Consider the following 22156-nt stretch of genomic DNA (forward strand, 5'->3'; position numbering starts at 1 on the left):
TACTCTGTTTCTTCATGTTGGCTTTTACTAGCTGTGTTCCTTGATCATTATCCTTTTTTCTTCCGCATCTTTTTGTTTGCGGGTCAGTTGGTATTGCCTCTCTGACCTTGTGTAGAGCTCTGTCCTTAGTTATGCCTTTGTTCTGTCCTAGATTAGTGCAGTTGTTTCTTTAGCCAAGATGGGACTTGGGAGCTGTTTATATCTGAAGGCACATGCAGGGTTTCTTTGGGTGTGGCTTTTTTTTTGGTTGTGATTGTTTTGTTGTTGTTTTTTTTTTGTTTTGGGTTGTGTGTTGTTTTTGGTTTTTTTGCTTGGGTATATATGTAACCAAACCATTATATTCCTACAACTCTACTGGCATAGTTTCTTTTAGGCTCCTCTTCTGTTTTCTGTGGTTTTTAGGGGTTTGTAGCTTAACAAAAAAATGTGGCATGTTTGGCAACAATGGCATCTTCTTGGTGACCCCGGTATATATTAACACCTGTCTTTTTTTAGGGTTGACCTGTTCTGTCACATGATTTTGTTGTACATATCTTCGTAAACTCTTCATGTGGTGCTTGTCATTTGCACAGTCCTTGCATTTCATTTACCTTTTTCACTAGTCATTTATATCCAATCACACCTCTTACTAATTTTAGTCATAGTATCTGCTCACTTGTGCCAGCTAAAGTAATGAGTAAACTGATCAGATGATATTGTAATGCTTACACTTTTTAAAATACCCATTGAGAGTAGATTATAATTCAGAGAACAATCCAATTTTAACCTGTGTTGTCAGGAAGAGGGGAAATAAAGGGTGAAGAGATGTTGGCCTCATGGGTATATGAACAGGTTGCTACTCTTCCTTTGCATCTTTGCAAGCATGAGAGGTGAGCTGATAATTTATTGGCTGTCCTTCCACTCATCATCTCCCACCCTAGTAATCTATAAATACAGCATATTGGCTCTAGATTATATGTTCAAGCCAAGTTAAATATGCCTTCAGCCATTTTTAGTCTACATATATTTGTACCATGTCAATGCTGTCTGACTTCTGGGGAAAAAACAGTAATGTATTAACTGTTATTTTCAGAAAAGTGTCTAGTACAGTTTTTTGAATAAACAGAAATGTTAGAGCTATTGTAACAATTGCAGCTGTGATAGAGCTACCAAGCTGGCTGTTAAACTGGTCTTGTGCATTTCAGGTAAAATCCAGGGTGTGTTGTGCAAGTACTAAAAAGACTAGTTTCACATATGATATGGATATAAGATGAGCTATATGATAATTTACACCTTTTAGTAGCTTCACGTGCTCAACAAAAGAAAATGTATTGCATAGTAGAGCTGAACTTTGTTGTTAACTATTTTTTTTTTTTTTTAAGTTTGGAATTAATGAGCAAACTTTTAGCTTTGTTTCAGTGCGGTTGTATTGAATAACTTTTATTTGGTTGTATAATTCAGTAGGACTAATTTGCTTGTTTTATGATACTTAACGTTGAACATTTCCCCGTTTTTCTTTCTGAAGGACCTAACCACATGCCTATGCAAGGACCTGGACCTAACCAACTCAATATGACAAACAGTTCCATGAACATGCCTTCTAGTAGCCATGGGTCAATGGGAGGCTATAATCACTCAGTGCCGTCCTCACAGAGTATGCCAGTACAGAATCAGATGACTATGAGCCAGGGACAGCCTATGGGCAACTATGGTCCCAGACCGAACATGAACATGCAACCAAACCAAGGTAAGTGAGGTGCTTGTTAGCTTCTGTAAAAAACAAACATCTCAGGTACAGACTTTTTTAAAAGGTCTTGTCTTACAGGTTTTCTTCTCTAAATGCATTTGTATCCATGTTTGGAGGACTCTACATCTCCTTTCTCCCATATGTTGGTGACTTTTTATTTATTTGCAGAATTGAACTGTTTTCAGGTATTGTCTGAGAATTGGGAGTGGATCTGCTTTCATCAGTTAAGTTTGAACTACTGTTCATCTTTCTCAGACTTTACACTTCTATCTGAGTGTTGTTATTGCTCAAGTTGATAAAACATTTCTGCTCTTCAGTCTCTTGGGTAAACTGAAAAATTGTAGTCAGGTAGCCCTCAGGTTTTTATACCTAATTAATCTTTGTTCTCTGCTGCATGCTGTTTTAGCGTGGAATGTCTGTTAATCTTAAAGAAATAAAATTCAGTTCCAGGAACTAATCCGCTACTCCCTACTGTTTTCAGGAGATGTCCTTGTGTATATAGTAAAATACAAAACTAATTTTGTGTCTAGGATATTTGCATAGCATAAACAGATGATGTGTCCTGTTGATGTCCTTGTTGAAGCACAAGGACATTGCAGAATTAAAATATTGCATTAGAGTCGCAACAGACAAAATTATTGAATTGTTTATATACTGCGTATTCTTATGAATGTGCTCCATGAGTCAGCAAGCAGTATTTTCAGCTTACCTGTTAAGTCTCCTACTACATTGGATGTGGACATACCACCTGCTAGAAGACATACTGCAGAACTGTTTTTTTTTAAAAAAATGCTTCTACCTAGTTTACAGCATGTTTTTTTTTCCCAGTACGTATGAACTGTTACGAATATATTAGCTGAAGCATCTCTCTTTCTGATGCTGTAGGAGAACATGTTTGGTTTTTTTTCCCCCTAAGACTCTTTCCCTGGACATTGTAGAAAAAATAAACTTCCAGTGGCATAGGTGGTTCTTACTGCAGTATGCTCTCATTGGAGACTGGAACTCTGCTTTTTTATGTAGATACTACTTGGTCCTGGGGTGCACAAACAGGCCAGGTAATACTAATCAGTTTCATTATTAGATCACAGAAAAGGTCAAAACAGACAAAAGGCTTAAGAGAGACTGAAAATAAATCAAGACAAAACAGCTGTTTCTGCAGTTTTCTTACTGGTAGTGAAAGTGAGAAGTCACAGTCCTTTGTCCATGTTGTTAATGGCACTTTTTAAAAAATTTAACAGCAGAGGAATCAATCACAAGTAGAAGTATTTTTTACTGTATCTGAACTGGCAAGTTACCTGTGTATTCTGGGCAATAGTCAGTGGAGTAACTTTGTAAATGTCCTGAGATGCTTTGGACAAGTCCTATGCATGGTCAGTTGAAACTTTTTGTTTGCAGAGAGTTACACATACTGCTACCATATTTTTTGCTGGGAGAGCTATCCCCTAAGTAGCTCTACAGAAAATGTCTTTCTTTGTGTGACTGGCTTACAGTTTGGGACTAGTGATTGTTCCATCTCAAAGTAGTGTTCTTTACTCTTCCTTGTAATATTTCCCTTCTGTATTTTTAGTACTCTGTCAAACTTGAAAATTGCTCATTAGAAGTTAGGCAGAAAGATACTTAAAAGGTTTGTGTTCTGTACAAATAATAATGCTTAAGTGGCTTTGGGGAGTAAAGAGTAAAGCAGTATCTAACCAAATTATAGGTTCAAGAACAAGAGCAAGTTCTCTAAGAACACGAGCTGGTACCATTGCCTGCACTTAGGGCCACAGTAATCTTTCACATTGGGTAACTAATTTTGCCAAACTTTGACCCTTTAGGCCAAAACTTTCCTTTCCAGGTGTCTGCTTCATGGCTGATTTGTTTTGTTTCAGAAGTTTCACAGAAGTAGTGAGCCATTGCTGACAGTGGTGGGATGAAGAATTACATTCTTTAAAATATTTCAGTATCTCTCAAAAGCATTAGTAAATAGAGCACTTCATATGTAATTGTAGGAGTGCAGTGCCCCTTGCTTTAGAGTAAGGCTTTGAAATTGTCATGCCAGCAAGGTGCTATTTGCTGTTTCAATGAAAATATTGTCCCAAATTGGTCAAATTTTAAATATCTATGGGGGAAGAAGTCTTTAAGTCTGAAGGTGTGTGTGTGTGTTACATATTGGTAGCTCAGGTTTTTGACCTAAGAATATTTCCAGTCAGGTCTACTTAATACATTTCCTCCATTTTCTTCTATTAGTTGTTACATTTTTATTGAAATTTGGTGACAAATGAGAGGAAATATATTTGTATCTTCACTCTCTTATGACTCCAGGACAGGACAGCAGGGGACAGAATGGAGGAGAAATCTGTGAGAGCCAAGATCCAGTCTGGCTGGGCAGAGGTCTCAGCAAAGCATGGATGCTGCAGGCTCCTCTTCTAAGTGAATAAACAATAATGAGCTACTAGGGGATGCATTGAGATGTAGTTTAACAAAAAGGGAATAAACAGATTATGACTTGAAAGATTTCTTAACTGATAGCTTCTGCTGACATTCAGAAACAGAAATGAACCAGAATTTCTGAGCCTCAGTATTCTTGTCAGGAGACATTTGTGAACCCCTAAGCATGCTTTGTTTCTTTGTCTTAAAGGGGTGATTCATATTGAGAATGAAAGATCTTGCTGTATCTGTCAGTTAATAACAGCACTAGCTAAATATAATGCTGAATATTCTGCAAGCTAAGGTCTTAGCATTTCAAGTTTTGGCTGTTAAAAATGAGTAGATGATCTTGACCTTAATCTTTCCCTGCATGGATTTCCCATCTGTAGAGGAATGAATCTGATGGTGAGATTATGATACCATCTGATTCCACAGGAGTGTTGTGAAAGTATATTCATTATGAAGATTTGGACATTTTAGGTGAGCGTCATAAGAGAACCCACGAGTAAATTAATGATTCTGTCTTTAGTGTTTGATTAGGTGTGGCTTCTCACATGATCAGGAGGAAAAAAAATATTGAAATAGCTTTTCAGTGAATAGTGTCTACTGTGTACTGAATGAGGCCAGTACTTCAAGGCAAGAAGCGCGCTATTTTGTAATAGATGGATACCATAACTTGCAGAAAAGTTCTGATCTAACTTTTGATCTTGATCAAGGCTTCTTGATGTATACATTTTGAGGCAGATGGTGTTAGAGAAAAGTGCCAATTAAGAAAAAATGCATAGTAACAGAATTCATTGTTGGATTTACTTTCTGTCTCTGCTTTGTCCATATTATTGATTTGCACTAGTTTGTAAAATACTAACAACAGGAGTATTTTAAATGAGAAGCAAATTTTTTATGGTGTTGTGTTTATATAGTTAGTCCAGTTAAAAGACTAATTTTAGTAACTGTGGACTTCGGAAGCAGAGTATTTTAAATGGAAGATTCTGTAGTTTATTCTTAATTAAAAAGGTACTGTAGCAGCTTCTGACATCTGCAAGGAATATTGGCTACCTTATTGGAAAGATAGGAAGCAGCAGGAGCTGAGTGGATGTGGAAGAAACCCCTTTCTTCTGGGTGCATTGCTGCTTTTGTATGGGAAGTTAACTTATGCTGAATGAAACATTACAAGTCTTGCCAAATTTTTACTTTTCAGAGGGGAGGTGTAAGCATGATTTTTCTTCCATGGAAATTCCTCTTATTTATGTTGAACAGATCTTCCACAGTCAGAGAATAACAATAAGCAGTAGAATTCAAATACTTCAGAAGTAAGGACCAAGAACTTACAGCTTGGCCATCTCAGAAAATGTGTTTCTCAGATCCTTTTGCTAGGATTCTGTGCCCTTGCCAGAAGCACTTGATGTGAAGTTGACAAAACTCCCCAGTCTGTATTTAATGAGCATTATATGTTGTTTGGGGTGGGGGTGGAGAGGTAGTTTACTTCTAACAGGTGGAGTCTACATGAGAATATAGTTTTGACTCGATCATTTGCAGAAGACCAATTGTTGAATCTGGTGCTGAGGGTTTTTTTAATGACAGTTTCGTTTATATAAGCTTACAAAAGTTTCATTATCGTTTCAGAGCTCTTTCAATTCCAAGCAAATATGAAGACATCATAGAGACAGCAGAGATGAGGCAGGTGCAGAATTCCTGTTCTTTTGTTGTCTGCATAAAGGAACATAAAGATAGAAACACCCAATGTTATCTGAAATAAAAACATGTTCAGGGTATGACAGATAGGATCAAATAATTTCTAAGATTGAGGACCTTTTGTGAATGACTTGCCATCTGTTCATTCCTGTGTAAGCAGAGGCTGTTACGTTTCGATACCTCAGGTGTTTACAGTAGCCGTGGTGTCATGGACAAAGCAAGGCAGTCTCAATTTTTTGAACATCTAACCTATTAGAGAGAAACAGAATTGCCTCCACATTCTGGAGTGCTATCATGCTATGCAGGATTTGTAGGATGTCTAGCTGTAGAAGACACTGCAGTTGTATCTGGAAAAAAACAAAGATATACAGAAGGGCCACAGTACTTGTTCTTTCACGTTTTACCCTAGGGAAGAAAGGTGATGCTGGTAACTAAGGAATTTTTTTGTGTGACTTATTTGTATGTATTTTTTTCTTAAATGACACCTTAAACTATGGTTCAGTTTGAGATGAGAACTTTGTGGAGTAAGCAAGTGTGGATAAGTTTCTATTACCTTTTATTTGAAGCCTAAATCATACATTAGGAGCAGCAAAAAATGTATCCTCAAAAGTGTTTTGAGGTACTGCTTAAACTGCCTTCACGTTAAAACACCTTTAAGATTTTGGTTCACTTGACCAAGCACATCTGAATTGTAGTTTTTGTCAAGAATCTTGAGAAAATTGGAAGTGAAAATTACCCTGTGGTAGAGTTCCTCAGCTAGCTCTCGCAGACGCTATCACAATCACTTAAATACAGACATTTTTTTTTTGTAAGCATAAAGAACAACACCAAAAAAGTTTTACTGAGAACTGCTGCATTGCTAGGTATATATTGTTATTTATGTAACCGTGGACGCAATGACAAGTAAATCTGGCATGATGTACTTTGCTGATACTGTAGATGTGGATATCTAATCACTTTGTTGATACGAGCGCACATTGTGAAATGCCAGAAGAATAGACCTCTTCTTAACAGCAAAACCAATGTGTTTTTGAAGACTGAAGGATAGTAGCTTGTATAGTGTTGCTTTTTTGTTATACCCAGGAGGCTCCCATAGCTCTTCAATTGGAACAGCCAAGCCACCAGTTCATTTGGGGTTCCTCACTTCTGTGCTTCTTCAGAAGTTTCAACAGTGTCAGCAGTTATTCTTGTCCACCACCAGTATCTGAGTTTCAGCAGAAGAGACAAAGCTGAGGAGACATTTTTAAACTGCTAAGTTTTTCTGCAGCTCTTTCATCCTCAATGCACTTCTAGTCTCAGATTTGTTAGGTTTACCTAAGAACTGCTTCTAGTTTGCATTTCTGTTTCTTTCTGTTCATCTTGCATGTCTGAAGATGAGGTGGCCTGTTTCCTGAAGTCATTTCTTATCAGGAGACTGCCACCAGGTCACTGCACTTAGAAGATCAAGTACCAGCCCGTTTTCACTTAAATCTATGTACCTTTTCTTCCCTGTGTGCAAGTCCTTATGAGGCACTGGCTAGGGCAGAGACAGGTTTTTTCATTTAGTAAGTGTAGACAACTTTGAAACGAGCAGTTGAGGAAAATGTTGAATATTCCTGATAATGTAGACTATTTTTAATTAAATTGAACTGAGCATTTCAGTTTGCACCTGTTGTCTGACTTGCTTTATACATTCACTTATTGCATAAGACTGATTTGTGTCTACGCCGTGCATTTTTCAAATGCCTGTTTGACTACCAAAATTGTCTGCATTCCTCACAGGACCTACAGTATTACTTCTTAGCATCTTTTTCTTCAGATTTTTATCCTAGGAATGCTTCCAGTATATTGATGAGTGAAGGCTGCCTTCTGAATGTACAGAAACATTTATAATTTTGCGCTACCAAAGTTAAAATAGTTTCTTGGAAAGACAGTAGTCTTCTGGTGTACTTGCTTATTTACAGAGATAGTTCTACACTATTTTCTTGGACTCATTTTGGACTCTCTACAAACTGGATATTTGTCCTCTCTGGAATAAATACTTCTAGAATTTCATCAAAAATGAGTTTCTAAGAAGAATTTTTGAAAGCAGTGAGCATTCGTTTGCAGTGCACAGCTTTGTAAATCTCTGTATGTGAAGCCTTATCTACGTCTGGAAGAGATCACGGCTTCCACTGAACGTAGTTTGTTGTGACCTGATTGGGCATTCAAGAGCTGTATTTTAAGTGGGATGTAAAAGTGTGCTACAAATATTAGAAGGTCTTAGATCATGACCTAATGGTCTTAAGTTTTTGACTTGGGTCTTGTGAAGGGATATGCTAGGTTAGTTTTATGTCATGAAGTATTACATAATGAATAAATGTAGCTTTATTGTAGGCTTGATTTTTTTCAAAAGAGAACAAATTCAGAGTTCCCTCTCTCCTCAAAACTACTGCATAAAATGATTCTGTTGAATGAGACAATAGAGTCCATGGTTCTTCTTTTAGGTATCTTCTTAGTAAGAGAGATGCAAACCAAACTGGAAGGAAGCCAGGCACTCTGTTATTAACACGGTACAGGGCCTGTTACAGTACAGGGTAGTGAATTCTCATTGTGGTTCTACAAAGCATTAATGAAGTTCTAATTTAAAAAGCAAACAGCGAACCTCTACATTGCACCATAGGGACCCAACACATTTTATCACATTGTATTGTGACTAATATTAATATTGTTAATTAACAAGCTTTCTTGAGATCTAGGAATATTACGGCAACAAGTTTTTGGTTTTTTTTCTAAGGCTGCCTATTGTTTCTCAGTATCTCCAAACAGAGGAGCAGTGAAATGGAATAATCTAAATTACCTACTTGCTCAGAAGCTCAAAAAGTGAAATCTATTTTTGCTAAGTGGAAAATAATCAAAGTATTTCAATTTAAATAATTTTTTTACTTTAAAATGTGGACACAAAGTGCCATGCTGAAGGGTAGAAGTATAACTGGATCATTTTAAGAGTGGCCAATATTTGTCTTCAGAGGAAAATGAAGCTTAACAGAACTAAGGCCACTACTCACTGAGAAATTCTGCACAGGGGTTTAATGGGATTTAACTAACGCACTTTGAATTCATACCATTAATTAATTTGGCTTAACTTTCTCTTGTTACCCCACACAGACAGGATCTAAGTGTCTTTGTATTCCTTTCCGTACATAAATCCATTGTCAGTGTTGACTGTATCTAGGTAATTTTCCAGTATTGTGGTTTCACATAAGACTTCCTGCTTGTGCTCCAGCATCTAGTTATTTAAAAATGCTAAATGCGATGGCAAAATCTGGCATACAGAAAACTAGGTGATCCTTTGCTTTTTTTCCTGGGATGGGGTTATAAGGGAGTGTCTGTGTGAGTTCAGTGTTTTGATTTGTTTTGTTTTCTAGCGAGACTAGTTACTACTTTGTAGTTTGTATAATAAATTAAAAGGGGGGAGGGGCAGAAAGCTTAGTGTTTCACCATTATAAAGTGTGCAATATGTATTAACTTATTTGAATTATTGTTATTATAAAAATAAGTTGTAACAAGGAGCTAAACTTCTTAAACAACTCTTTCCTCCTCATATTTTTAATACTGGAATAACTTTTCTGAAGTGGCACTACAGAGCAAGTGAAGAAACTGTTCTTTGTTAAATAGCTGTATCAGCCTAACCTACAATTTCATACAGTGAAATGGCATAATCACAATTTTCATTGCTGTGTGGTATCAGTAGAATGTTGTTTAACTGTCTGTTTTCATTACTGAAGTTTGCATTTCGCCAAGTTCAGCCTTAATCAGATTTTTCTCAGTTGATAAAACATGGACAATACTTGACCTTGCCTGGTTATTTCCTGTGGTTCATAGAAACTTGGTTCAGCGTGGTATGAAAGAAAATTTTTCTGCTACAGGCTGCTTGGGACTGTTTAGTGGTGGGCGGAGCATGTATACCTGTGGGCCTTTGCATACTGTCTGTTGTGAGATAGCCTAACTCACTGGTACTCATGGTTTGTTTTTACAAGCTAAATAAAATTGTTTATTTTGTGATAACAGTGAAGTGGCTTGTTGGTGGACCTGAAACAACTACCTACATATTAAAACTATGCCCAGAATTAACAATGTTAAATAATTTTTCTATGACTTACCGAGGTTTCACCACCAGGTTTTCATATATACTTTCTTTACAGATACTTTTTAAAACAAACAAAAAACCGGTAAAAGTGTTTCAGTTATCTTTGTGCATGAATAAACTGATGTCTGTGTAGTCTGAAGAAAAATCATCTAGAAAGCAGCTTAAATAAGGCTGGGTTCTATTGTACTATTACACGTTCTTTTGTAATTTAGTTGTAGTTGATTGCCTGCATTTGCATAGGTCTAGAAGCAACAAATCCATATGAGAGCACTAGAAATACAGAGCCTTTTTTGGTCCATTTTTAAAGGTTGGGTTTTTCATGTTCTTTTGGAAAGATTTAATTACAAGTCATGTGTTACCTAAGACATAGTTATTACTTTTCCTTTAACAGGTCCAATGATGCACCAGCAGCCTCCCTCCCAGCAATACAACATGCCACAAGCAGGTGGCCAGCATTACCAGGGGCAGCAGCCTCCTATGGGAATGATGGGCCAAGTTAACCAAGGAAATCACATGATGGGTCAGAGACAGATTCCTCCATACAGGCCACCACAGCAAGGTAGGACTTCACTTCAGTATTCTTAACGTTGATGTTAAATAACAGTCTTTAAAATGATTTTTAAATCACTTTCTTTCGTACACCAACTTTTGAGCAAATCATTGGGTGTCACAGTCTTTGTTTGCAGACTCTTTTTTTTTGTTACCCTTTTAAGGGTGATTCTTGCAGCAACAGATTACTGGTATCACCATGAAACATGAAGACAAGTATTTCTTGTTTTGAATTCTTTCTGACAAAAAGTATCTAAAAATACACATCTCAGATATACTGATGCAGAATTCTGTTTCGATATTTAAGTGATAGGAACAGAAAAGGAACAGAGTACCTGCTTGGTTCTGAATTAGCTCAATTACAAAAAAGGAACAATGTTCCACAATCTTGCTTCTTTTTTACTTTTTTCTTTCCAGTCCTTTTAGAAAAAGAATAACTTTATTTTGAACACCTTAGTCTGTTAAACACATGTTCCTAAAATGAGCTCAAAACTGAAGTTTGATATATATATATATGTGCTCAGTCTAGTGCAGCCAAACTGTGTGTATGTATATATAGATAATTTTTTTCTTAAGTAAACCAGATTACATATGTTGTCTGAAATGCAACAATAGGGGTGGGGAGTACATTTGAGAAATATTTCTCATACTAAAATCAGAAATTAGCAGGCTTTATAACAGAGAAAACAAGTTATTTACGTATTGACTGGTTGTGGTTTTTCAGGCCCACCACAGCAGTACTCAGGCCAGGAAGACTATTATGGGGACCAATACAGTCATGGTGGACAAGGTCCTCCAGAAGGCATGAACCAGCAATATTACCCTGATGGTAATCTCTCATAAATGTTAACTTTCCCATTTTCTATACCTGCCCAATACTAATGTAGTCCTATGCCCAAAGTTAGGGAATGAGGCAAGAATAGTAACATCATACCTCATGTTTACAAAACCTTCCAAATTCAGAATTGTTACTACAGTTCGAGTTAGTATGACCAGTTAATTTTACAACATATTCAAAGCATGTAACTTGTAATATTCCCATCTGAAATTCTTAACAACAGTTCTAGTATTTAAAAATGAAGTTCTGTAATTGGTTTATCTAAAAGTGTGGAGGGTTTCTTAGCTTATCTGGTATAATTGAGATTAATTAAAACAGTCATAACTTTATTATAAATAAGAGAGGGGGCAATATCCTTTTATTAAAAATCTTACTGAAGTGCAAAAACTTGCTAAAAAGATGTGGTTTTCCTGTAATTATTCTATTTGTTAATGTAGTGTTTAGTTTTTTGAAGTCATGCAAATGTATTATAGCTGCTATGGTATGGGCCTTTAGTTTAATTTTTACAAAGGAGTAAAATGGTCCCTGCCCTGAGGAGACTGTAATTGTGAATCCTCTTTAGAAGTCCCCCCAGTACTTTCAAGACAAGTCTGGGACTTTCAGATTTCGAAAATCTGTCGTCCTGCCTCTTGGAATTTAGAGTGCTGAAGGCTGTTGGATTGTGTTGTAACTTAGAAAAGTTGCAATTAACCTGGTTTTAGGCTGAGCAGAGACTGAGAGAACAAAGATGCTGACTCATGACTACTCTGATAACTGTGTGTGCAACTTAATGGTATCTTATGAAGTTCAAGGAATGTGGTAGATGTTAACATTTAAAAAAATTATACAAAGCTGTGTAATTGCCAAAGCAACTACTCATTGCAAATAAAAGTATACAAGTTAGTAGTTTTGAATTTTAATTTCTATTAAATTGATCTTAAAATATGTCAAGCCACGTCTATATAAGCTTATGTGTGTTGTTTTTGGAGATACATGTGCAGAGTTATTTTATGAGTTGTATTAACTTGTAGTTACTAAGCTTTCATTGTGTAACTTCTGTTACATGCATGAACTTTAAATGATTACGGGCAATTTACTGTACTAAGGGCAATTTGATGTTAGTATCAATAGCTTTGTGGTAGCACATATTACTTCTCTAAGACCTATTCCTTCTGAAGATTCATTCTTTATCATTACTTCATTATTACTTTTATACGGAACATAAAGAAAATATAAGACTTAAGTTATATAAGAATATAAGGTGACGTATTTGTACTAGATTCAGTTAATAACCTATGGTACAGTTGCAGAACTAATTGCAAAGACTGCTAAGTTTTAGAACTGTTTTCTTCTTTCCTTATTTTTATATTAAAGTTTTGCTCTAAATTTTATATACTTCGTATAATTCAATTTCAAATTGAAACAAAATTTTGGGTTGTCTTCTTGACCAAGTTGTTAAGATATATTTTGGTCATCTGTAAGACAAAATGTATTCTAAAAACAACAGTGGGTGGGGTGCTTACTGCATATACTGGTTTCTTAATCAGAGATGCCTTTAGTCTTTGAAAAGGAAGGTTTGTTTGTAATGTAGAGAAAACAGAATGTTGCTGTTCTGTCATTTAAAAGTGAAATTTAATGTAGACTGTGGTTTATAACTTAACATTGAGTTTTATTTGTTGTATTTCACACTGCTTTTAGCATATGCTTTTGAATTGGAGATCAGCAGAACAGGTGTTAGACAAAGTATGATAATTTCTTTCTTTGTTCAATCTTAATTTAATTCAAGTTATTTACATGTGAAAGGCCTAAATGCTTTCTTTTTTTTTTTTGAGTGAAATATAAAGTACTTCCCCCCCCTGCCCCCCCCCCCCCCAACAAGGATTATCAGAAGGTTAAGACCATCCCTTGCTGTGGTGTTGCTAAAACTACTGCATTAAGCCTTTTTTCCTGTCACATGTTAATTCAGTATGAAAGGAAATCATACTAATAAGTCTTTGGCTAATACAATTGAAAATTCTTTTTCATGTATATCCAGTTGAAATTTTTTTCATTTTTCTGAGAAATGAAATATTTTTAGGATTTTCACTCAGAGGCCATTAACGTTTCTTCCTGTCTCTTGTCGAATTGATGTAGGTCATAATGATTACGGTTATCAGCAACCGTCGTATCCTGAACAAGGCTACGATAGGCCTTATGAGGATTCCTCACAACATTACTACGAAGGAGGTATCTATATACCTTCACACACATACGCACATACATTCCCTTTCCTCCCCCACCCGTAACGGGAACAAAAATTCTTGCACAACACAACTTATACCCATGCAAAGCTCTTGTAGAGTACTAGTTGCTGGCTGTCTTGAAAATTGCAGGGAACGTGAAGCATTGAGAATAATTTCTTGCAAACACCTAAAATATATAACGACAATTTGCCATTTCTAACAATAGTAAAATGACTAAAACACTCTAGAGATTTTTTTTTTTACTTCAATGGAAATTTTTATTTAAACATAAATTTGTTGGTTCAGTTGTATATCTTTTTTGTGTGTGTATATATTTTGTATAATTATAGTGCTGTTAGGAAACAGCTTGCTGATCTTGTGTAGCTAGTCTGTGCTCTTCTAGCTGTCCTTAATTTTGTCTTTTTTTATTTTATTTAGCATAGTCATGATCTTATGACTGTGATGTTCCAGTAAACGTAATGCTCGTTTGGCAGAGATGCTGAAAATGCTGCAGTTCAACTTTGCAAAATTGGCTTTAACTGCAGTTTGTTTGGCCGAATTCCTTGTTTGGTTTGAGTTCTGTTTTGTTCAGTTTTTGAAATCAATACTGCATTTTCATTTTGTTCTTGTGTTGCTGGCTGTGCATCTTAGAAGGAAAACAATTAATAAAGTAGATATCTTTAAGTTTTTGCTTTCTTGCAATCATATTACAGGAAACTCGCAATATGGTCAGCAGCAAGATGCATATCAAGGACCACCCCAACAGCAGGGTTATCCACCACAACAGCAGCAGTATCCAGGACAACAAGGGTATCCAGGACAACAGCAGGGTTATGGTAAGAAACTGAAGACACGGACAGCAATCACAGAAGAGACTGAGATCCTTGTATGTTATTTCATCCCTGTTTTACTGAGTTGAATGGCCAGGCTTGTACAAAAAAGGCTGTATCCTGCAATTTCACCGGGCCCAAACAAGAAAGCATAGCAGACTTTTTCTGGGAAGTAGATCTGTTGACAATGTCGGGCAGTGTGGTAGGCACAGAAAACCAAAGGTGACTAGACAACATTGTAACAAGTGTCTGTGATTTAAAGGCCAGGGAATGCTTTGCTCTTTTCTGTCCTCTCTTGGTGAATACGGTCAGGTGGGCGGGCTCAGAGATGCCAAAGAACCATTTCTTCCTTGGAGTTGCCATTTAGATTGACATCTTCTAAAAACTAGTTTAAAATTTTATCTAACATGCATGAGTCTAATTAAAAATTCTTGTACCGATCAGTAAGGAAACGAATATAAGCATTGTTAATGCAGCTTTCAAGAGAGCTTGTCTTACAGATTTGCACTAGTGCAAACCTTCTGATGTATGGCAAGCATGAGAAGTCCTCAGCCGCAAGTGAGATAATACAGTCCTTGGGTGCAAGGAAAATTTCCCAAACAGGAAGCTGAATTAGTAGTGTGTAACTTCTGAAAACTTCAGAAAAGCATACTGAAAATCCCGCTCTTTTAAGTTTTACTTGCTTGCATATTGTAAAGCTGTATATACTTCTCTCAGAAGAAGGAATCTCTGAAATCCATATATTTTACCTTGTAGCTCTGTTGCAGGTTTAAGCACTAGAACTTTCAGCATTGTAGGTATGTTGGGAAGTGTGTGGATGACTCGTTTGCCGTGTAGGTAAAGGCCAGATTCATGTTAAATCCAGTCATGTTCAGACAGTGTTAAGAGGATCCACTGAGATTTAGTAAGATTTCTTGTGTTGGAGGTTATGGATAAATTGATAGTTCTAAAATAATATTCACGTACTTATATTCTGCTAAACATAACATAGGAACAGAATGAAGATTGGAGTGAAGGTCTATCTAGCTTGCTGTTACGAATTTTGTAAGTAAAGAAATAAGATCTAACTTATTCGGAAAATTTAGATTGAGATACTAGAGGAAAGGTATGAAGAAATGTGTTGGAGCAACTTATTCACTGTAATTTGTAAACCCAACTAGCATACTTCTCTATTTCTGCTAAAAAATAGAAATTGATACTGAAATTCTATTTTTATTTTATAAAATTTGTCACTGAATGTTTAGAATTCAACTATAAAGAATTGCCATGAATAAATAAAACCAAGTTTCATTTGTCATGTGAACACAGCACTTTTTAGGATGTATTATTCTTGCTTGATTTAATATTTAATTGCTTTCTAATTTGCAAAAATAAATCAGCATTCCAGTCATTATTATCAGTCTTTAAGGTTTTGTTCCTCTGTAGAAAGCTGAAACTACATAGTTCAGGGAGATTTGAGGTCTGAGGAGAATGATAATAGCCTATGGAGCTTGTCTTCTCCAGGTCATCTGTTTGACTGTCTTACAGATCCAGAATTACTGATGGAGTTACCAGGTGATGTCATCTTAATGCGCAGTGCCTGTAGCTAAAATTTTAGTACTGAATCACATTATTACTAAAACACATTTGTTTCTTCTGGGTGTGTGTGTGTGTGAAGTGTTAGTTTAAAAGAAAGCGCTTAGGAAGACTTGTAACTCTTCAGGACTGCCAGTTTTTAAGGCATGGTGATGAAAAAGCTAACATGGATCTGCTGCAAAAGATCCATGTGGAATGTCACTGAAATACACAGTATGCCATCTGTCCCAAGGTAGGAGGGGATGAGGTTAATTTTCTTTGGAGCATGGCTGCACTGCTTGATGGTAGTAACATGCAGCTTCCAATGGTAGGCAAGCTGAGTCTGAGTCCCTGTGAACAGTGACGGAGTTTGTATTGACAAAAGAACTGCTGCTCTTTACAGTAAAAAAAAAAAGCTGGAGACAAAAGTTTTGGTTGTTTGGGCTTTTTTTTTGGTTGTTTTTTTCCTGTCCATTTCTTGGAAAGTTAAGATGACCAGAGAAGTATGGAGGAGAGGGTGCTTTTCTCCATCCCACAGTAGCATTTAGTCACATCTTACATTTTATGCATGTAACTTGCTTGCCTGACATCCCATTTATGATTGCTTGCTCTGGCGTGAGAACTGACTTTCTGGCAGTGTGGTGCTGCTAGTCTCTTCAAAAGGTCCAAATGCTAAATGCAGCTGATCATCTGGCTGCTCCTGGCTTTATAAAGTTCTGGAGCAGCATACAGTAGGAGGGAGGATGTGCCTAATTATGTGATTCTCCTTAGCCCTGCTCAATTGTAAAATTCAGTGCTTTTACTGTTCTCTTCTACCAAACACCTTAAGCAATCTTTTGCTTTTTCTTTTTTTTTGTTTCTTTTCCACTTTAATGATCTCCAGGCCCCTCCCAGAGTGGTCCAGGACCTCAGTATCCCAATTATCCACAAGGACAGGGCCAGCAGTATGGGGGATACAGACCCACACAGCCTGGGCCACCACAGCCACCGCAGCAGAGGCCTTATGGATATGACCAGGTAATATCTCATTTGATGAGAAAGTTGTGATTTCGTACACACCCATTTGATAATCTTGGTTTCTTGCGGATGTTTAAACTAATGAATTTGAGGGCATGGTTTCTCAGGTGTGTATATACAATTCTCATGGATTTTATTTCCAGGTGATTTACCCAGAATAACTTATCTGGAGGTGTGATTAGTCATTCTTTTCTGAGTCTGCAAAGTTTTAATGCAATTTCACAGTGAGGCCCTCCAGTCAGTATTTTTGGACCTTAAAAATTAAGATGATCTGTTTCATAGCCTCATGGCGAATGACTAATATGAAAGCTGAGGTTCCTAAATCTCATGGTGGAACATTCATTACTGTTTTGCAATAAAAATGGTTGAACTGATTTTCCACAAACACAGATTCTTTCCAATTGCAGAAGTACCTCAGGTGTGCAGCTAAGGTTCTTCTGTGGAGTTTCTGTGGAAAGTCATGAAGCCTATTCTTGCATAGATTTTTCTCTGAGCATATAAAGCAGTATAAAGGAACACTGAACATGGGAAAGAAGTGACATGAAAATCACCTGCTTCTTTCCTATACCTGCTAAGTTTAAAACAAACAAACAATTAAGAACCACCAAAGCTCCAGGTGTTAGTTGTAGTGGCAGACTCCTGTAGAAAACCTGTCTTCTAATTAAAGGATAAAGCAGAGGTTTTATTCCTGTAGAAGATACTAAATGTAAAAATGTAATCTTTGCAATATTGAGTCGTTCAGAAATTTCATTACAACATACGCCTACTTTCCTTAGCATATATAAAGTGGAGATGAACTAAATACAGGTTACGATCAAGTTGAGGTTCTAGTGTTTAAATAAAATACTGATCTGTCAGTAGAAGATCAGTTGAACTTCCAGGAACTTTTCCTTGGAAGTAAGAATAGTCGTAATTGCCTACGTTTTTAAAGGAGAACAGTTGGCTTCCTTTCTACGGAAACTAGAAAAGACTAGGAAGAAGGAATAAACTCTTTTCAGTGTGGTCGTCTAGAGATGTAATTATAATTATTAACAGATAAACAAAATGTTCATGCACTGAACTAATAGCTTTCTCCTGCAAATAATAAGTTTCAGGAAAAGTCTTTGTTTGTGGCAAATGTAGGGTCAAAGAAACATAATCTTAGTTTGCTGAGTTTCTTCCAGCTTTCTTTGCAGTAAAAGTGGATAACCCTCTCTGCAGGTAGGCTCTGCTATTCAAGTTTTTGCAATCTAAGTTCCACTGGGAAACTCAATTATAGAAGACCATTCATACTAGCCATTCCCATAGGAATTGCGCTGCTTAAATTCTCATCTGGCAGCTGTTCTGAAACTCTTTGCCCTGATGCATTGTTATATATACAGTGGAAAAAAATTGACATTGCAACATAAAACTGGAGTGTAAAATAATGCCTTACTGTGATGGTACTGAACGTGTCATGGTGGCAGGGCCGCAGTTTGGGGAATGCTCACTTCCTAGCACACCACTTGTTTGTGTAAGCTGTGCGCCCTGTGGTGAAGGATCACAGTAAGCATGTAGCTGTCATCTCTGCCCTCCTCTGCAGTACGTGACATTCTGTCAAAAGAAATCAAGAATTATCAATAAGGGTAATAATAATGAGTATTGGATCTACGAAGTAATTGATTCCCATAGGATATATTGACACTTCTTAGTGTTCACTGGGGTGTGTCTTGGTTTGAGATGCAGGTGTCAGTCCATTCTGTGATGCTTGATATGTGAATATTTTTAGGGGTCTCTGAAAGCAAATTTTCCTAAATTACCTTGAATTTAGGTGACCTTGTCTTTTTGAAATAATTTTCAATGTTTAGGTGGGAAATAATTCCCATCTTTTGTTTTTGAGCGTTCTGCAAATTTCATGGAAGTCTGTTGAATATAAAGGTATACTCTTTTGATCAAATGAGGTTCCTGGCTTTAAATCTGTATCATCAGTCTTACTTTTACATTAAAACACAAGGGATTTTTAGTAAGATGAAACTGTACCACTTATATTAGTTTATAATGTATTGTTATTTGTTTCCACCTTTTAACATCAGAGTTTATTTGGGTGGTCTTCTGATTTCAGCTTTTAGTACAGGAAAATACGAAAATATGCCTTGTGGTCTAATTATATATTTTGAATTTTTTTTAGGGTCAGTATGGAAATTATCAACAGTGAAAAAGTACTCGCATTCCACTAGGCAATTTCTATTAGCAGCCATATTGTCTCCTCAGCACTGTGGACATCTTCCTGAGATGAGAACTTCCCTTTCCATCTAGCTTTTGGAAAAAATTGTGTGGCTGTTTTGTGGTATACAGTCTTTATGGGTTAAATGTTAAAGACTGTAGATTCTTAGAAACTGATTTCACATCTCTACTCTAGATGGCAATATTGGACAGAAAATATGTGACATAACGATTTGCAGTGAGTTGAGAACTGTATGTCAAATAGACTGTTACAGACTGAAAGGTGCAAACAGCTTTGTATGTTTATGAAGGTTATGGGAATTTAATATTTTTTCCACAGATTTTTTTTTTGTAGGGGGAAAGGGGAAATGCACACTTTTTACAGCAGCAATATTTTGTATATTATGTTTTTCATGTGGTGAATATGCAAGACAGTACACTACTCACTGGGCAGGATAAGAAATCTACTGTTAAAAATGGGTAGGGGCATGATAAGTGCTTGATTGTATAAGTCTCAAAATGGTGTACAGTAAAGACAACAGTGAAAAAAGATGGAGAGCATCATACATCACTGGTAGGTTCATGTACAAAGAATGAAAATCCCAGTTATCTAAATGGGAACATAATTAAGACAGTATAATGTAGTCTTGTGCAAAGATTAATTTTTTTAAGCTTTCCAATTTTTCTGAGTGAAGCAGTTTTATAAAAATTGTTTCTAACGTAGTTTGACAATTTTTCTGCAACATTTTTTGGGTAACAAGATAAATGTTTGGGTTTTATTTCTCAAGTGTTTTGTCACAGCTTTGCATAAGCAAGCTGTAATTCCTCTTAATTGCAATAACAAAGAAAATGACAAGTGTTAATTTTACTTGGCTTGAATATGCAAAGAACTTGAAAAAGAATATGGAGGACAGGACTGTATTGTATAAGTGTATTTTAACCTTTAGTTGAATAATTTTTATGTATCAAAATAGCCTAGAAGACTTCGTAAAACCTATCTAAACTTTCCTAATTGGGAGTTAATATCTTTAGGAAGGGGCATTTTTTGTGTGTGTCCATTTTTATTATTGGTTAACATGAGACCAAGAGATGTTTTATAACATCAAATATAAAACCTGTTGGTGAGGTAAATGCCAAATTTTGAACTGCATTAATGCTTACAGTGTTGCATGTGAGATAGAGGCAGCACCTTGATCAATAGCATAGTACACAAAAAAATTGGGTTTTGAGACTGTCCTGGAATGGTGTATCAGATAAATAGATACTCTGTTGTGCAGGAATATATGTGTTCAAGAATTCCTGGCAATTTTATAAAGGACAAAACTTGAAATTATCCCTGGAGTAAAATAATACTAACTTCTTCAGTTGGTGATGGTATGTGGCCTGGGGGATGGGGGAGAAAAACTGGTGTTCATAATATAACATTATACATGGAAGGCAAGATTTTCAAATTGTTAATCACTTTGAAAGGGAAAACAATTTTCTTAGTCGATAGAAAATACATATCAAGGTTTGAACAGATACAGCATGAAGAACATTATTATGAATGAAATGCTTGTAGGTTCTGTGCCAATTTTCCACCACTGTGTACTTCATTGCTATTTAAAACTGTACTCCATCAATTCTAACGGAAGAATAAATTATTTGTGATTTTAATTTTCTCATTTGTTTCTTTAAATTAGATCCCTATCATTCAGATGTCTCATCTGGAGACTCTGCTGTGGGTTTTTATTTTATAGAAGTTTGGCCAGAATAACCAAACCAAACTGTATTTGCATTCTAGGACTTTATCAAAATTCTCTTGCCATAGCCAAGTTAATTAGAATTAACTGTTCAGTAATCAGCATGTTGTGTAGGTTGTTTGTTACAAAATTTTTCCTCTGAAAATGAAGGTCCATGAGGCTATAATCAAGATGACTGAATTAGATAAATGAGTTGAGGAGGCAAAAATGTGTTGAACCCAACCTGGTGTAGATACGTTATCTCATTTGAAATAAGCTCAACTGACATTAAGAAATAATTTGTCTTGCCAGCCCATCTTCTGTTGTCTTATTCTCCTTTTTAATGGAAACTAAAATTGCAATTTTAATAAGCAGAATTTCCTCCAGGGTTTCCCTCCTAGAGACTACTACATTTGCAAGGTTTAATTGTTTTATAACGGTCCTGTTTCGTAAAACTTTTTAATTGGTGGTGACAAAAATTACCTTATTCCTCTGATACTATGCCAGAACAATATGCGAAAGTATTTTTACTAAAATTATATATTAAATAGAACCATATTTCCCTAAACAAAAAAGAAAGCAGGAATTCATGACAGCACCAGGATGAAATAGCAAGATACAAGGTTCATTTCAGTAATTCATTACTAAATAAAATCAAACCAATAAGACACTAGTAAATAGTGTAACATTTGGCATTTTATATGTAGAAGATAAGACCTAAGAGAGAGACTGACACTGTGGATCAGATATATGAACAGAAATGATACAAATCTTTGAAAAGTAAAGAGGAGGATTTGATTAATTCAGCGACTTTTAGTTACAGCGCTGTAAGTTTTGCCATCATATTTGGCTTTTCCTTTTCAGACTGTTTTATTGCCTTTTCTGCTCTGTGAATGACTGGCAGGCAGGAGAACCTAACTCGCTGTTTCAAATGAAATTGACTACACAATGTTGTAGCATAAGAAGCAAACATGCCACTTTATAGTGCGGGATAAATATATCTTTTTGCAAATAATCCTGCTCTTGTTCTCATACCTAAAATTAGTTTTAAATGTTTAATTGATTTTTTTTGACAAAATATTCCTGATTAGAGAGGCAAGAACACTTCACTGCAAAATTATCATTGTACTTCTACAGTTATCACCTCACAGGATGCTGAAGCATTTTAATGTGATTTAAAAAAAAAAAAAACAACAAAACAAATCAGACTGAAATTTACAAAATTGTTACATCAGCAAGTCTAGGTGAAATTCAACCAGAAGCCCTGAAGAAGTTTTTAAAAAGTAGCTGATTTTCCTACATGAGCAACAGTTGCTGTATCATAAAATAG

General features: G+C 36.0%; 1 protein-coding gene across 6 annotated transcripts in view; it reads left to right on the top strand.

Annotated features, from left to right (window-relative positions):
- Positions 1–20761, top strand: part of SS18 (SS18 subunit of BAF chromatin remodeling complex) — a 43550-nt gene extending 22789 nt beyond the window's left edge. For 3 of the 6 annotated variants that reach the window (XM_037379988.1, XM_037379989.1, XM_037379993.1), the window contains 7 exons: positions 1505–1726; positions 10327–10494; positions 11209–11313; positions 13435–13527; positions 14237–14359; positions 16791–16924; positions 19071–20761. In XM_037379988.1, coding sequence (XP_037235885.1) covers positions 1505–1726; positions 10327–10494; positions 11209–11313; positions 13435–13527; positions 14237–14359; positions 16791–16924; positions 19071–19097 — 872 coding nt within the window. In that variant the 3' untranslated portion in view covers positions 19098–20761. The remainder of the gene's footprint in view (positions 1–1504; positions 1727–10326; positions 10495–11208; positions 11314–13434; positions 13528–14236; positions 14360–16790; positions 16925–19070) is intronic. The other 3 variants (XM_037379990.1, XM_037379991.1, XM_037379994.1) reach the window with 2 other exon arrangements.
- The last annotated feature ends 1395 nt before the right edge of the window (positions 20762–22156 follow it).

Source organism: Falco rusticolus, chromosome 3 (genome assembly GCF_015220075.1).
Source record: "Falco rusticolus isolate bFalRus1 chromosome 3, bFalRus1.pri, whole genome shotgun sequence".
NCBI classification, from domain to species: Eukaryota; Metazoa; Chordata; class Aves; order Falconiformes; family Falconidae; genus Falco; species Falco rusticolus.